Source organism: Polyodon spathula, chromosome 18 (genome assembly GCF_017654505.1).
Source record: "Polyodon spathula isolate WHYD16114869_AA chromosome 18, ASM1765450v1, whole genome shotgun sequence".
In the NCBI taxonomy this organism is placed as follows: Eukaryota; Metazoa; Chordata; class Actinopteri; order Acipenseriformes; family Polyodontidae; genus Polyodon; species Polyodon spathula.
In genome coordinates, this window is record NC_054551.1 from 18,613,577 (window position 1) to 18,631,921 (window position 18,345).

The window sequence follows — 18,345 nt, forward strand, 5'->3', positions numbered from 1 at the left end:
TATTTGTTGAAGTGAAGCATGGCTAGGCCGTGCCAGGACTTGTATGAGAAACCTACAATGATATTGGTGGCTTTTTAGGGGGCCAGAACACAACCAATACCCCAAAATGTTTTTAGGAGACACTGACTACGATATCAGTGGAACTGTCCTTTGTATGAGACGTTGCAGGTTACTTTATGGGCATTTCCAGGGCACTAACTCCAGTGTCCTTGCTAAATCCCACTCCAGGTAAATACAATTCTAGCCTGGATAAATCCCCTCCACCAACAAACTGCCGGCATACTTATTATGCATCAAACAGCTAGCTTAATCAGGACCATGACATATCCTATTGCGATGCATATTGTGACATCGGTGTATCCTCACAACACTAAAGATTAAAGCGAGGAGTTCATAGAAAACAGTTTAAAATATGTGAGCTTTTCAGTGATGGTGGATTTACAAACAGCAAGTAGGTTCGATAGCTGGATCTTCAAAAAATATTTCTGCAGCCGGACCAAACCGAAAGAAAATATCTTTGTAAAATCTAAACTGTCCCCGAGAAGTAATAATTTGTAGCTGCAACTAGTTTGCTAAATAACTTGTAACAGTAACAGATTACTTTGTAAAAACTTCCCCAACACTGCTGAGCAGTGTAAGTGTGTAGAATTGAAAGATATTAAATACAAAAAAAAATTAAAAATAACCTTTCAAATAAAAAAAAGAACTGTTCACTCAACAATGAAGAGATCTGCACTCAAGCCCCTTGCTAATTAAATAACAGACAACATAAAAGCTTTAGAAAATGTCAGTTTCACACCAGTTAAAAAGCAACACCTGCACACAAATTTTAACCAGTGACTGAGAACAGATCTTCAGTAAAATGTCACCTACCCACAGACACAATCACAGGAACGGAGAAATCAGTGTGTGCTTTTTTTGTATACTGTAGAACCTCAGAGTTACAAACACCTGGGGAACGAAGATTGTTCGTAGGTCTGAAATGTCCCTAACTCTGAAAATGAGTTTGATAATAAATGTGTATACCTGCTGTCTACAGCCTTACTCTGGCAAAGCAGACACAGCACAGTAAAGTAATACTCGTATGACCAGCACATTATCTTCAGCTTTTACTACGATACACCTGTTTTTACTGATCTGCTGTCTTTCAACTCCTTTGAAAATGCTTGGCCTTTTTAATGTCACTGACAATTTCCTGATAATGTATTCCCATTGCCCAGTATGATAACGCTGTCAAGTTTTAAAAAATATTTTTATATGTGTTCTTTCAACTGAAACTGTAACACGTTTGCATTTCCCAGTTCAGTTTTTTATTCTGGTTGAACCATAGGCATGGCTGAGTGATTTCATACTTCCAGCTAAAAGTGGGGTGTTCAGTTGACCAGTCAGTTTGTAACTTTGGTGTTTGTAACTGAGGTTCTACTGTAATTACCTAGTTTGTGTAATAAAAATCAATCAGATGCCACTGTGCCAACAATCCTTCAAAATCTTCTCTTAACAGACTTACTGATAATTGGTTGCATAAGACAACTTATGCAACCAGTAATAAGTCCCACTGGGAGAGATCCAGGTAAGCACGAAGTTATATCAAATTGGGGCCGCTTCATTTTGCAGTTGGACGTTAAAGGTAAAAGATTGTGCACATGTATACAGTATTGTAGCAGGGAGGTAGGAAAGCCCTGCTGTTTAAATGTTTTTGAGAACGGGGTCTCACCCTCTGCCCCTGTGTTGTTTTTGTTTATTATGATTTATTGATTGTATTGTATTAATTTTAATGATGGCGAAAGCCATAGTTACTGTTTTTACATTTATGTATGTATTTATATGTGACGGCAAAGCACCACATTGTTGTTTTTTTTTTGTTTGAATGTGTTCTAGCAGAGGCAAGGTCTACCAGGAATAATTAATAAAAAACATTGTGCAGAAGGTGACCATCTCCTGAGTTAATTAAGTAATTAATTTGTTGCTAATCGGGAGATGGTCACCTGTACAAAAACCTGCAGCTCTCTGCACTCTGGATGGGTGTGTACAGAGGAGAGTACGGGAGATCGAGAGGTAAGTAAAAACGAAACTAAAGCAAAGCATAGGATCATGGAAAGCGATTGCCCAGCCTGACCGGTTTGTTTAGTGTTTGTGATTTCTTTTGTTTAATTTTTTTTTTTTGCTCTGTGAGCAGTGTTTGTTTTTGTTAAAATATTTTATTTATTATTGTTTTTGAATAAACGGTGCACCAGCGCGTCTTTTCACTGCAGTACTGCCTTAGTGCATCTCTTCCTGCTTCTGGCCTGACGTCACCACTTAGCCATATCCTGTCACAAGTATGTATAATTAAATATGCCTGATATGAATATAGTTCACTGAATCGCGAACTGCTGGTAACCTCTTTGTTATTCAGAGTTTAGCTGGAGGGCAGACCTGAAAGTGTGCATGAACTCACTGTAGGCCTGGCCAGTAGGCGCTATTGTTGAGTGGTGATTCAGTCCCTGCCAATCTTGCCTTCCTAACCTGTAGGAGCACCACAACTAAATGCAACACTTAAAACCGCAGTGATGATCCGAAAGTTTGCACAACCAGTAACCTGCACGTCACTTATTGTAGAACTCCCCTTGCACACCATGCGGCTGTGCCATTACCGGACAACCCCTAAAAGACAGAGAGAACTCATTGTCCAAGGAGAATCTGTTTGAATGCAGTCTGTATGTACCCAAAGCAGAAGCCGTAGGTCTTACTCACTTTGGAATTCAAGTGCTAACATTATTCTGAAGAAACGTTTTCCAAGACTTTACTCTTTGGGACCCATTCAAGATTTGATCCAGGTCCAAGTTGACTGTGCCCTTTGTTGGCATCAGAGACAGGTCAAAGATTAAAGCTCACTGCTGCCGAATTGTCCTCCTAGCTAATGAGAGGTTCAATGCAGTGGTAAAACTGTGATTTGACTGGTGCTTCGCAAGACTAAGTGTGACCAATTTCAGCAATAAAACATGTTGAGATGGGTGCCAACAACAGTCAAAAACAAATCTTTGCTAATAATTAGAACATTAAACAATAGATAATTAAAATCCATTATAACACAAACCACATCTATTGGATCTGTCACTGTCTTATTACTGGGGAGCACATTCAACAATATAGCCGTTATACTGTATGGTGCAATGTGCTTCTATTTGGTTGAAAGAGTTAGTTTTAGGGGTGTAATTATTCATTGTGCATCAGTGAACTGTGATAATGCCTTCACACTGTAATAGAGAGAAGCATCATTAAAGCACAGCCTAACCCATTGTAGTTCACCAAATGGTTCTTAAAAGAAGGATAATTTCAAGTTTAACAGTAGGTATGAATATATACTCTCCATATCGTATTAAATATTTGTCTTTTAACAAAATAGTCATCTTAAAATTATCATCTGATCTTATTATGCATCATACAAGTAGCTCATCATCAGGCCCATGACATGAATCGTGACCCATCATATTGAGGTCTGCATATCACGATACATATTGTGAGTCATTACATCTCTTGTTAGTATACATAGTATGATCCTAACAAGAGGTTGGACTGCATGTCTTCAAAATATTTAACAAATAAAGCACCCTTTTCCTCGCAGTAGCTGGATGTGTTTCTTGCACAGCACAGCACCGCAACCCCTTCCATGTGTTCTGTCAGCTGGAGGCTTGAGAAAGGAAAGCGAGCATTAGCTAGTACCAGGGTAGCAGGGGTAAAAACCATGGCATTTCAAAGATTCCTTCTTAACAAGTCTGTTTCTCTTAAGATGTTGTGTAAATGATTAAAATAATACTCATCCTTGACATTTTACAACATTTTTTACATATTGACAACCTTCACAGCTTAAGAGACAACTTACTTGGATTTAGATACACAAAGGGCCTTGTTTGAATTTTTTAATCTGTCATAGTATTTAACCCTAGTTTGGTAAATGGCATTCTGATTGGCAGCTGACATTCTAAAGCCATACCGTTAAAACAGTATAACCAGTGGTTAAGACCTCATTTCATTCAATGCATTAAGATCAAAACACATCTGTGTCAACAGCTTTTTAAAGTGAAATTCGCCACCATTACAGCTGGTGGTTAAGAGTTACAGGCCACATAGATATTAATCTTTTTTTCATAATTATTTTTTAGTTTAACGCTTAAGAAAGTAAACAGAATCGCACAAATTAAAAATGTCAATCAACCTCCTCATACGTTTTTTCTTTGAATCATGAAATTTCGATCAGGTCAGCTGCAGAGATAACGCCCTCAAAGTCTTGGGCTTTAGAACAGAATGCAGCCAGGCAATAGTTTCTAAAACCAGGGTTGAGCGTAGTTATTTTGGACCTCTGCCAAAAAATAAATAGATTACGATTTTAAGGTTGTAGTATTCAGGTAAACAACAGCACAGTAATTACTGACATCAGTGTGTATTAAAATGCAGTAAGTAGTTTCGTCTTGTTTACGATGAGTGGTTCTCAGCAAGCAAGCGCTGCCTGATGAAACTTAGTCTGGAGCACTGGTGGTAAGAATAAACAAAGTCTTTGCGTTTAAATTTTAACAGTGCAGAGTGTGATTATTGTAGTGGAACAGTCATTTCAAATGTACAAAAAACATACAAGTTGGCAGTTTTATTTAACTTTTTTTGTTTTCCTTTTCAGAAAAACAATAACTTCAAGTTGCAGATTACTAAATAAATAAATAAATATTTTTGCATATCTTCGGAGCAAATGAACATCAAATTCAGCAGTAGTTAGTTCTTCTAGCCAATTAGTAGCCCTCTACAGCCTAAGTATAGACACTACTTTTCATTGGCTGGGCTTCTGCCTCAAAATGCACCTGAGGCCTGGGTTTTATCAGTTGCCATATTGTGACTGCTAAGCAAAGAGTATCATATTTTACAGAGAGTTTGTTATATGGTTAAAGTTTTGGTTTTTTTCAATCAGTAACAGCTAAAATCAATTACCACAAGAAATCGAGATAAGGAGATGCAGAGAAGAAACATTCTATTACTGCACATTAAAAAGAACACTGTTTAATTGGAAATGTGGAGACTGTTCTTTCAAATAAAGTGAGCAGAATTCTCGTATCATTTCCTAGTGTTGTAGGCTACAGGCAGATTTCAAGAGAGATGGCAACAGCCCCCTGCACCTGCCTTACACACTGTAATGGCAGCAGCAGGCGCACACACACACACACACACACCTTTGAACACCCAGCACCATCACTGAACCTCAATGCTAGCCCTCAGCTGTCTCTTCTTGGGGGGGAAAAAAATACAGATCATATCGCTCGCATTGAGTCAGCAGGTAATTCAAGCCTATAACAAGATGTGTCAAAGACAATTCTTTATTATAAATGACACATAACCACACTGGTAGATTTTTTTTTTTTTTTTTTTAAATAAACCAAAGTAATTACTATTTTGTATAACTGCATCACAGAGGAAATGTACATTACAGATCTTTTTAAAAGTAGACTCTAAACTATTTAATGCTGATTATTTGCCTTCAGAATATTCCCCAACTGTTTGTACTGTACAGCCAAGACTCAAAAAGATCTATGCTATTTTACAGTTTTATAGTGTTGTTTAAGATGTGTGTAGTTGATCCTATACACTTTTCAAATTTGCAGGATGGCAAACTTGAGTAATCCAATACCAGTACCTTGGATATACAGTTTTACAAATTGGATCACTCAGTGAATTAAATAAATTACTATGCGTGGGGAGAGTAGGAAGCTGCTAAGAGCACAGCGGTCATCTCCAATTATCATGAGCAATTCTGCCTATGAATGGTCTAGTCTGCAAACTGTTATGGTAAGCAATGACTAGCAACTTTGTTAACACATTTCAATAAGAAATTGTATTGTTATATAAGTTGTATAAGTTAAGGGGGTAATAACCAAGTTTTACAATCACGTGACATGTGCATAGTCAACAACAAATTACTATTAGACTATTCAGTGCCACCCCTACTCTACTCAGACTTTAGAGCAATTCTCAACATACATGAAAGCTATCAAAACATGGATATGCAATCCTGCAAATTTATAAATGGAATGAAACCGCCACATTGTCAGTGTCAGCAAAGCCAAGTTCATTACCAAGCAATTTCTGTACTTCATTTCCACATATTCACACCAATAGTAATACTGTCTAGCTTCACACCAGTGCCTGACTGCCAGAAATGTTGTCGAAGCTACAGTAAGTAACAATCTTCATAAAAGAATGACTTAATTTGCAAAGTACTTGGAAAAGTAAATGAAATAAAAAACAAGTAAAACCAATAAAAATAAAAAAAAGTCAAAAACACAACATTCTGGCCTTTACCTGAAGTGCCAATAATAAATCGATAATAACCAAAGGGCAGACTGGACAGAAAAAATAACAGCAAATAGAAGATGCATGGCCATCTAAGAACATGCAGAGTCTAGGAATAGGATAGGTAAGATTTCAAAAATATAGAAATGGCATCCTATTACCTGATAAAGGTTTCTGACCTTAACCCTAGGGTGCAAACTAAAAGTATACCATGGGTAAATATTAGCAATTTCACATGTTTTCCCCAGTTATTTTATATGTTGACCATTGTTTTAAATAGTCTGCCATGTTTTTAATATGCTTTGTTACACTCTACCATGCTTTTACTATGCGAACTTAAGCCAATTCCCTCTATCGAATAGTAGTCAATAGGCTCACCATCAGTTTGAACAAAACTCATACGACAACCTTTTGCATTTAAACAATACTAGGGGTCACATGTTCACATACTATTATCCTGGACACGATACTGCTATGACAGGTCAGGGTTTTGTTTTTTTTATTTATTTATTTATTTATTTTATCAAGGAAAGGCATTGCGTAAAACTTATTTTAGCATACTTAATATTAACATCTTGGAAGTTAACCTTCAATCTTCCAAATGAAAGTTCTTATAATCTTAACGAAGTTAACTCTAGGTAATACTTTACACTCAGCAAAGATCAGGACCAGAGGATACTACTGGAAAGAAAGTGGAGACAGACGTCGGACGGAGGGCAAGAGTGGAATGCGTTACCAAGCCGCACTGCTGATGCTGAATCATTTGGATCCTTTAAGATCCACAGTGTTTTGGGATCAAATCAGATACTAGGAAATGGACAAGGACTGAAGGGTTGATTGGCCTCTCTTTGTAAATATTGTTAGAAAAGTGAGTATTACTGATTGTGGCATGGTGGAAGTCCTGCATGTGCATATAATGAGTTTTGGTGTGCTGTGTAAATCAAGTTTGAATATTTTGAATTTAAGTTTGGCAGAGATGGGGTTAAAATCCCAATCCTTCCAAGTCCACGTGTGGAATGCGACTGGGTCCTGATTGATTAATTCATGGTATAAAGGGGCACCAGATCCTTTGTTTAGTGGGTGAGTTTAGGGTGAAGAATGGTTCAGTGAAGGCGACTGCCCACCCTGAACCGTAAACAGTGTTTGTTTAAATGTTTTTTGTTCCTGTGTTTTCTTTGGTTTGTTTTGCCAATAAACGCGTGCATCTGCGCTTAAACTATGCCTTTTTTGTTTCTGGGTCTGCTTCCTGCTGGTAAACAGCCTTGGTCACAACGCTACCCTTTCACACCGATAATAAAAAAAAAAAAATGAAAAATTGATATAAAAATGTCTTGGATTTTCAAAAACCAGTGTTACTGTATCGAACTGGTGGTATAGTAACGAGAGCTTTGCTAGCAAGTAATTTCAAACTAAATGTGTTAATTAAATCAATCCATTAATGCTTTGAAATTGAGTCGATGAGGTTGTTAATGAATGCATTTCTCGTTAAAAAGCTTAATTGTTGCAGGTCACAAACATTACTTCCTGTTTCAATGACTAAATAAGAGGAACTCGTTACTCAGAATGCATGTTAATGAGATCAAGAAAAATGAATGGAAGCAAAATTTGCTGTTATGGAAACTACTAGCATATAGGGAGACTGCTCTCCCACCAGCGAGCAGCAGCCAAATAGAAATAGACTTTTGTTTTTTCTAATGAGTAAGACTTTTAAAGGTTTTTTAACCTTTATTATTTTATCATATCATGTAAATTTGAAAAAAAAGCACAAAAAGTCCGAAAACCATCAATTATTCAACATTTTGAAATACTAAAAGAAACTAAGTTCAAAGATGAACGTTTTGACTGTAAGTCTTACGTCTTTAATAGTGAAATGAGTTTTGATTCACATATGCAAATCAAAACTAATTTCAACACTGAAGACATTGAGCAACACCTTGAGTCTAAACGTTTCTCATTGAACTTATTATAAGTGTTACAGAAGCCCCTGCAGTGTTTACAAGAAAACATTTATCATCATTTACTCAGGAGTGTTCGTCAGGAGAAACAGAATTTCACTCATAAGGCTCACAGTGTATCCAGATCACCCTCCCTCCTGCAACAATGCTGGTTTCCTATTCCACAACACACCACTCATTTCAATCATAGCACCAGCACTGCTGCAGGAGGGAGCATTTACCGGATAAAAAAATACATATATTTCTGCTGGTGAAAAGACCATAGTAAAATTTGAAAAACAGTTATCCCTTTGTTGATTTGCCTATGACATGTGATTACAAATATGAAATAATTGGGATTATGATGAAACATATATTACTACAATATGGACAGCACAGGAAAGGAAATAGTGTGTTTCTTGTAAACACTGCAGGTGGTTCAATCAAAAAAGCAAATCAACGTATAACCTTCACATGGACCTAGAATAAATTATACAATATCTAGGGCTGTGTTCGCAGGTTCGTTTGCAAGCCAGGGATTCAAAGATAGATTTAAACCTTTGAAGGTGTGTCAGGTGGCATTCACACACTTTTTTTTTCTTTGCTAACAGAAACCATTTGACAATGTGTATTTATATTTATATTTAAATTATAAAAACATGTATACTGTTCTATATAATGTATTTTTAAACTAAATGTGAGTGTTTTCTTCCCATTTATATGGATTACCTGTAAAATAAAAGGACTTTCAATCAAATATAAACGTAACTATGGTGATGTCACCAGTACATTATGAAATTAGTACCATCGAAGGTTTGAATTTTCCTTCAGTAATGTGTTCCAAACATTCGAAAGTCAAAATGCACCCTTCGTTGCAGCCCTAATAATATCAAATAGGTACATTGACAGTACAGATTTCCCCATGGGATCCTCCATAATGCATTTAATTAACTTGTAATTTATTCAGCAGTTAAACATTACGCAGCCATGCTATTTCTATCAAAGTGGGCGGCTAGCTATCTACATTTAGTATACCGGGATATAACAAACACTGATTCACTGAATGAGCTGCCCAACAAGCTAACATACAGGGTTTTCTGTAATCACTTTCAGTGAACTTATTATTTTAAAAAAACAACAACTTGATATAAGCCAGAGTTAACCTTAACAAGGCTTGTGTCAGGAGACTTGGACATAATTAATTTCAAAGCTGAAACAGCTCTCTTTAACAAGTCTGTACTAGCCCAGATGTGAGCTTTTCTATATTTTGTTCTCAGTCTTTTTCTCCATAGACAGCAGGGCTATTGCCTTTCCAGTAAGAGCAACCCTATTCTATCAAAAAGACACTCCTGAGACCCATAGAGGTTAGACTATACTTACAGTATATTCAAGTGATGTCAGCAAAACAAGGGCTCTGAATCTCATTTAGAAAGTATACTGCACCAACAAGCAGATTATAACATGTGGCTTACTGACTAGAGTTCTAGTATAGGTTAGTATATAGTGCAGTGTATTTCCCTACCTCTTCAAACATAGTTTAGCAAGAAACAAAGCTTACAGCTGCTTACAACAACTTTTTAACTGCCAGGTCTCGATATTCATCCTTGATATATATTTTACTTCTGCAACATATGGAGAATATGTACGCCCCACTGAAAATATTCAATGTATTTTACTAGTTACCTTTGCCCACTTCACCTTCAAGAGTGGCGGAGCGAAGCAGAGCCCACCCGAGGTTATACTGAGCTACTGTATGACTGCCCAAGTTCAAGATAAAATATATACATATTTGACACCTATGTGTTAACAGTGGCAGTTGCTTTCTGTTTTCCATTCGTTGCATATAAAAAAATAAAACACTATTCAGGCAAAATAAATAAACATTTTAAGTGTGCACCTCTAAATAAATAGTTTGAGATGGGTAATGTGACCCAATAAATTAGCAGATCTACTGTAAATCCAACCTAGAACTTCTAAATGTAACTCTAATACTGATCTCTTTCAAGTCCTAATTCTATTTAGTGATAATAATAAACTACCTCTGCAGTGTTACTAAAAATGTGTCGCACTGCCAGCAGTAAATAGTCCCTGAAAGTTGCAGGGTAAAACTGAATTACTACTATTAAGAACAGAAGAAAATGTTCAAACAACAAGGGGCAATTTATATCTATAGATCGCTATTTTTGTTTATCTGATTTCATGTTATACTGGAAAAGCTGAAATCTGATAAATCTCCCAATTCCTATCCTACAGCAAAGAAGAATTAGGGGGACTCTTGATAATGTTAACCCTAAACAATATTTTAAGTGCAGCACGTAAACCAGGACATAGCTGGAAAACAGGAATCTTAGGATAAGGGTACGAAACAAGTCTTTACACAGTCGTGAGGGTATGGAATGGGTTAAGTAACCATGCACTTGAGGCAACATCACTGGGATCCTTTAAGACCTGACTTGACAAAGTCTTGAGATTAATCAGCTATGACTATGGACTTTGTCCCGTTCAACTCGGCTTATCGGAGGAGTCCAAAAACATGTAAAACATGTAAAAGAAATCCTCTCCCCCAACCCCCCCCCCCCCCCCCCCCCCCCAGACAGTACCAGTCAGGAAACACATTATAGTTTGATACCCAGCTCCTCATTATTGCAACTCAATCCCCAGCAGTGACTGAAAGTGCAGCTCGAGTTGATTGCGAGTGTAGAAGACGTCCTTGCGTTTGATTTGTTATGCATGATTCTGTATCACTTGCGAAATGTGCAACATAAAAGACTGCAATCAGACCAAACTGATGTAATTACTGTCATTAAAACCAGGCCAATTGAGGGTCTGCTATGTGATGATAGTAATGAGAAACTGATCTCAGGAACACAGAATAAAAATAAAATTCAAAATTGTAGTAGTCTGACTATGCCGTCAGATAAAATCCCCAAAACACTTTACAAAAATACAGGTAAATATAGCACAATTTTTCTACTCCTATCTGGTCTTTAATAAAGACAGTAAATCTGTAATACTGCTACATATCATTTATATCCTGCACAGATAAGGCATTTCTATGATTCTTTCTATGTAGTTCTCAACTGTAAAAACTAGCACATACTGCTTGGGTATTGCTAAGCTGGCAAATTTTGCAGTATACAATATACTAATAAATTTATTTTTCGCAAATGTTGCAGGTTTTTCAGAAACACTAAGCATGCTGTAATTTGATCATGACACAATCTTGTACTGCACCAGCTAAGGGCACACCTCAGCCTCATACTGCACAAGACATATACAATGACACTGCATTAACCATAAGCACACAAAATCTATTTACATTTTCAGATTATACGTTTGTAATGATTTTATTAAGGGTTATACAATTTGTCTAAATGGCAGCAGATTCTAATACAGTACCAACATGATTTATTATAAAAGGAAACTTAATGATGTTATTTCTACATTCAGAAATACAAATAGTCTCCGTGTACAGGAACACCTCCTAGAGAACACTTCAGCTAAAAGAACAACCTTGTCGTATAATGGATTTTTCCCATTGTAAATGCTCCAGCTAACGGAACAGGAATTTTACTTAAAAGAACACCATTTTGGCACAGATATGGATTTGTTCACAACAAATACAGTACTGTTTTGTAACCTGATAACTCATCACCATCATCATCATTAGACTTAAATTAAAATAGTTTATTCAATCTTTTCAAAACTGACTTGTTATTGTGAGAGTTCTTGAGGAACACTGATTGGTTTATTCAATCTTTCAATTTATCATTGCCTCTTGTGTATTCTGATTTCCAGGCGTGCACCTCATCACTACAAAATGGCATATAAACAAACAGCGACACACACTGCTGTTTCTCTTATAGCACAAAGTTGGAAATTGTTCAAGCTCTTGAAAAAAAACCTGAATCCAGGCAAAGTCACTGGGCAATTTGGTGTTTTCCATTCTGATTAGTTGCTTTTTTGTGCATGTCTTGAATATTGCTCCTGGCTATGTATTCAGAATTAATCTAGAGCTGCTGCTGCATTTTTTAACGTGTGGTTTGACAGTTAGTTTATTAACATTAGTTTGTCTGTTACTTTATTACTATAGTCTGTTAACATACACTTGCCCATTGCTTTACTCTTACTTATTCTGTTCATTTCATATGTTGATGCATGTGCGTCGAGAAAAGTAATACATACTTATTTATTTATTGACTGATATTGTGTCTGTGGTCAACTCTGTCTTAGAGAACACTTCGGCTAACCTGGAGACTACTGCACACTAAAAAGGCTCACATGCCCCATCACTGTCTTGTGTACAGTACTGCAAGGGTATTTGACATTTTGTAGTAAAGGTTTATTCCAATCAGATGTGTTTAGTTCAAACTCTCAATTGTGCATCGTTTTGTAGCATGTCATCATGTATTGCTGACCAGTTTAGAGGTTAGGAACTTCGACTAGCCCTTCACCCAGTCCTGGGTTTCAGAACTCCCCTTGTTTAGGTATTATTATTGAAATCAACAGTGCCAGGAATTTGAACAATCAGGCCCCTGTTAAATCTGCTCTGAACTCATCACACTGGAATCAGTCTCATCTGCTTCTGTAGGTTCACTATTAGAAGTTGTTCACAGAGCAATAAAGCCCAACGTCCATAAAACAAAATTGCAATAACTTAAGCGCAGCTCATTTAAAAGAGTATGGTCCTCTCCTCTCTCCTCATGATTCAGGATCCACTCCTTTGTCCCCATGACTTCTTGTTCCTGTGTCTCCCCTTCTTTTACAGTGTTCGTGCAATTAGCAGTGCAGCACCACTCTGTGCAATAAGGCTTTCCTCCATTTTTGGAGCATGCAGCATGCTTGAAAAAGTTTCCAGACAATGTTTCCTGACAATTTTTGAAGGGCTTTAGAAGGAACAACATGTTTAACAGTGTTAAATGCTACTGAATCATTTAAATAACATACTTAATTGATGTTACTTCAGCAACCCAGGCTTGTGTGAGTTTGTACAGAAATACATTAACTCAAAAACCTATTCAACTTGTGTTGTGAAACTTAAATTGTCCGTAAATTTGGAAAATGTTTAGGTTTTAATGTCAATTTTATTCTTCCACACGTCAAACAAAATGCACAAGAGAACCTTGTGACACACAAATAAAACATTACAACACCAGTATTTTTCTTTGAATGTCATGTTGGAATTTTTTTTTTTTTTTTTTTTTTTTTAACAGAGATGAGCAAACTAGTGTTTTATTATAATTTACTATTTATCAAGCTTTGGGATAATCATGGATTTTTCATGTTTGAATATTCTAACTTCACATATTTCTAATAGTCTTTAATTTTTAATGGGCAATAACATACACAAGAACATAAGAAAATATACAAATGAGAAGAGGCCATTTGGCCCATGTAATCTTGCCCGGTTCCCAGTAGCTGACTGATCTCAACAGAACACTATATGCAAAACCTGGAAGCAGGGATGTATTACAATTCATCCATAACAATAATCACTAAATAGTACTGAATTTCAAAATATTAAAAAAAAAAAAAAAAAACACATTTAAAAAGATTAGTCAAAATGTGTTGTTTAGTTTTATTTTCTTTTAGTACTGAAGATGTATTATAATTCACAATGACTAATTATTATTATAAAATTATAAAAGTTAGAATTTTTTAATATTTATTAAGAAACTTCCACAAGAGTCAGAGCACACAGCTAAAATATTGTTGCCTTCTGTCTTGTAACTATGTTTCTATTATCTTTAGGGAGGAATGAAATGAAATGAAAGTATAGCTAGATGCTAGAAAACAACCCATGGAGCTGATTTACAATGATTATACAATTCCTAAAGAAGAGGGCTGAGATGACATTTAATTGCTTTCAGTGATTCCCCAGCTGAACACACAGATTAAAAATAAACCTCCTCCGTGTTTTCCCACCTGTCCTTTAAAACTGCACATTTACTGAGCTCTGAAAACAAACCTTATATCATCCTTTCCATAGGCTGGACATCATTGCTCAAATAAATAGTCTTCTTGGTACTTGAATTGAAAAAGAAATTTAAAAAAAACACAAATAAACCTGCAAATAACGTTCAAAGCATGATTTACCAGCTTACAGAGCTTAAATGTAAACATAAAAAGTGACAAGGGAAAACAGTGTTATCATGCTATAACCAGCAGCAAATCTCTATAAACCTTCAGATCTAAATAACCCATGACTGCAATACAGCATCATTTAGGGAAAAACTGGATATAAACAAAATAAATATCATATAATACATCTGACGTGATGGGCAAACACGTTTTTCTACATTTAAAGGCTCAGACACTTGCCTTAAGAAAACGTTGTTTCATATTGGCATTACAACGACTTAAGCCCCTCTCACACTAGCATGCTATTCCCGGGTCAGGACCCGGTATTGTGCGGGTCGGCTACGTGATTTCACACTGCTTTTGATAAAGTAGGGTGGACCTGAGTGACAGAAGCAAGTACACAATGCGCGTAGCAATGCCCCGGAAGCAGCTTGTTACGGACACTTCTATCTAAGCTTCTCTGAATTGACCTGTCAGCCCAAATGTTGATTAGAGCAAATGTTTCTTCATCTCTGCTGCAATCTGGCTCATGCTGTGTCTCAAATAAAACATATGGCTAAACAGAATAAACAAAAATGTTCCTTTCACGCAGGCGTGACTGTTTGTTATTTTGTCGGCTTACAAACGGCCGTCATGTATTTTGTCTCTCTCAACCCTGGTCAAAGCGCCTCGGCCCACATCCTGAGCTGGGTCACCACAACACAGGTCAGCCTGGGTACGACCCAGGTACGTGATTTGACACTACGTGGCGTTGTAAACAGAGTAGCCAGAACCCGGGTCGGGACCCGGGCAGGAGTGCCAGTGTGAAAGGGGCTTTAGATCGTGGAACTACAGAATGGATTTTGCAAAACCGAGACAACCGATTTTCTTCTTTCATTCTCTCAAATATCTCTGAGGATTTGATGGCTTCATCTATTTGACAAGAGTTGCTGCTTTGGTTCCCTAAACTGTGAAACTGTACAACAATCAAAATACCTAGATCACCTCTCAATATCAGAACATCTAGATCATCTCTCACCATCAAAACACCTGGATCATCTCTCACCATCAAAACACCTGGATCATCTCTCACCATCAAAACACCTGGATCATCTCTCAATATCAAAACACCAAGGTCATCTCTCACCATCAAAACACCAAGCTCACCTCTCAATCAAAGAAAATAAACAAGTCACTGGCCTAGTCCAGGTTCATCTAAAAAATGTTGGAAAAATCGGAAACTGACAGATCCTTGGCAAGATCATAAGCTAACGGAGGAGCGTGTGCTGGAGGCAAACCACGCTGGCTAGCAAAACTAGGAATATTAACAAATCTGTCTTATTTAACTGTTGATAAAGCTCTGCAATATTACAGACCGATTCGTGTTTTTGTAGATTTTTGTTTCTAATAATTTAACCATTTATACCTCTCAGGGCAATACTTTTACACACAGTTTATATTTTTATGATATTGTTCCACAATGGCTATAAAGTGCTTGACTTTCCTTTATACATGGTTATACTGTGTAAATACCCACATAAAAAGTAAACTACGAATGAACATGAACTTTTTCATACAGTCAAAAAGATTTTTAGTCTGAACATTTGTCATAAAATTTTAGGTTTTTTTGTTTTTTTGTTTTTTTTTAGTAGGCTTTACCAAACCTCACTGGGCTTTACAATACTTTCATGCTTTAGTTCAGTTTGACATTATTTTACTACAGTAAACTTTTATAAAGTTACACACAGCATGTAAACATATCAGTTCAATACTGATACACACGCAAACATACAGTGAAATTGTTTAACAAGAGCTATCCTTACCTTTGTGATGAGGACTCTGTAATTCTCCAACATGGCCTGGTTATCATGGCAGCCTGCCAGCAGTTGCCATACCTCAGCACGAAGAGCCTCTGGGACTCCGTTCTTCACCAGCGCAGTCAAACCCTTGGGACGTACACCCAGGCTGCTGTGCCTAAGAGCACAAACACAAACACCTTTTGTTGGAGGCTGCTTTATATAACAAAAGGACATAGGCAAATCTGCAAAAGAGAGGAGGCTATTTGGCCTATATATACTTGTCCAGTCACAAGAAGCTGATTGAAAAAGGATCCAAATGATTCTGCCTCAACAACATGACTTGGTAGCCCACTGCATACCCTCACCACTTTCTGTGTGAGGGTCCTAAATCTATCTCAACTTAGTTTCCAACTGTGTCCTCTGGTCCTGGTTTGTGTACTGTGCCTAAAGTATTGGTTAGGTTAATGTTATCAACTCTGTTTAAGATGTTAGACTTCAATTATGTTCCCCCATTCTTCTTTGTTCTAGGCTAAATAGGATTCAACAGAAAGTAGAATACATGTTTAATGTGATGTTTGCAGATTTGTCAGCAGGACTCATTCCAGTAAGACTTGTATAAAGTGGTGGGGAGTAACACATTACATCTAATGCTTTGCTGTAATCCGATTACATTTGTCAGTAACTTTCAGTGCAATGGTTCCTTTTTCAGACAGGTGGAAACATAAGTTACCTTGAATAATGTGGAAATCAAAACGTGTTTCAACATTGCAAGTCAAATCTTACGTGTCACATGAATGTGCTACATGTCACATAAACGCTCTTATCATCTTGCTAGAAAATGGATGCAGAGGAGGGAACAGGTGGGCTCAGTAGCTGTATCTTCAAAGGATATTGCCTAACCAAACCAAACAAAAGATTGTACACCAGACTACAGTACACATTTAAAAAATGTAACAAAAACTTTTATTCAGTACAGTCTGACAGGATAGGATGTGGCCACCTCTGAGAAGTGTAAACAGACTGTGTTCAAGTAACTTGTAACTGTAACAGATTACCTTTTTAAGAAGTAACTTCCTCAACATTAAGAAATGGTGATTTTTTGGTTGTAAATACAAAATTCAATAGCTTTCAATAATATAAAAAAGTAAATAACCATGAACTACATCCACTGCATGCAGCTTTACTAACCACTAAGCCACTGCGACAGTCTGGAAATGAGAACTAAAAGTAAATTGAGACCAAAGAGAAACAGTAAAGCTTTCTGTATTGCATGTTTATATTCTGCGTGTTATCCTGCTCTGGTTGTCAGGCATAGGAGAATTTGTAACATGATTCAGCAAGCTAGATGTCTAGAAGGACAGCTGTCCATACCTGCTCCTCAAGATTCCCTAGTTATCACGTGGCTTGCAAAAGTTAGATTCAAGACTTTAAAGTGCTAACACAGCTAACAAAAAAGTTCCTCAAATATTACTTGTTGTGATTTTGTTATACAACACTTAAACGTGCAGTTATGAAAGAAACCCATGTTATAAGAAATAATATATATTTTTTTTATTTTAAAACATATCTGGTACAGGACTTGGTTAAATAAATCTCTGTTTGCAAGCCATGAGGGTGACATTGTCCCCATCCCATTCAATGGCTTCTTTCCTGCCATTAATCAACCAGCCGCATCCTCTATTGACTGACATGCTTTCAGCAAGTGACATGCTTTGACCTGAAAGACATTGCTAAGGTGACATGACACAAAGTGCAAGTATAATAGATATCCAGGGAATAAGGCATATAAACAGAACTTTCTTTAATCTATTACCAGATATCATGTTTAAACCTGTTTAGACCTGTGTTGCTAATGACAGTGCAAAACAGTTTATATAATCATTTTGTTCGGTGTCTATGATGTTCATGTGGTGTGAAAGATACTTGTCAAAAGTATAGGTTCTATTAATTTTGTCACATCGCGTCTGGTGTGTAGCAGACTCCAGTCTTGGTGGAAGCGATAGAGGCGACGCAGATTCACTGGTTTTAGACACTGACCAGGACGATGTAGAGGAAAGTGATCACTTTCAAACAGATGAAGACTTTCAGCGAATGTCCTCCGTCAGCAATTATGATAAGTTACCATAGTGAATTCTGGCGACTGTATCAAACTACAAAAGCTGTACCAATATATCAGTTTATCAACTGTGATTAGATCTGAAACTTAACTTATAGGGAAATTGTGTGATTATGTTTCGTGG

General features: G+C 36.8%; 1 protein-coding gene across 2 annotated transcripts in view; it reads right to left on the reverse strand.

Annotated features, from left to right (window-relative positions):
- rabgap1l (RAB GTPase activating protein 1-like) overlaps positions 1-18,345 on the reverse strand; it is a 378,634-nt gene that overhangs the window by 250,359 nt on the left and 109,930 nt on the right. For both annotated transcript variants that reach the window (XM_041277492.1, XM_041277489.1), the window contains one exon: positions 16,130-16,280. In XM_041277492.1, coding sequence (XP_041133426.1) covers positions 16,130-16,280 — 151 coding nt within the window. The remainder of the gene's footprint in view (positions 1-16,129; positions 16,281-18,345) is intronic.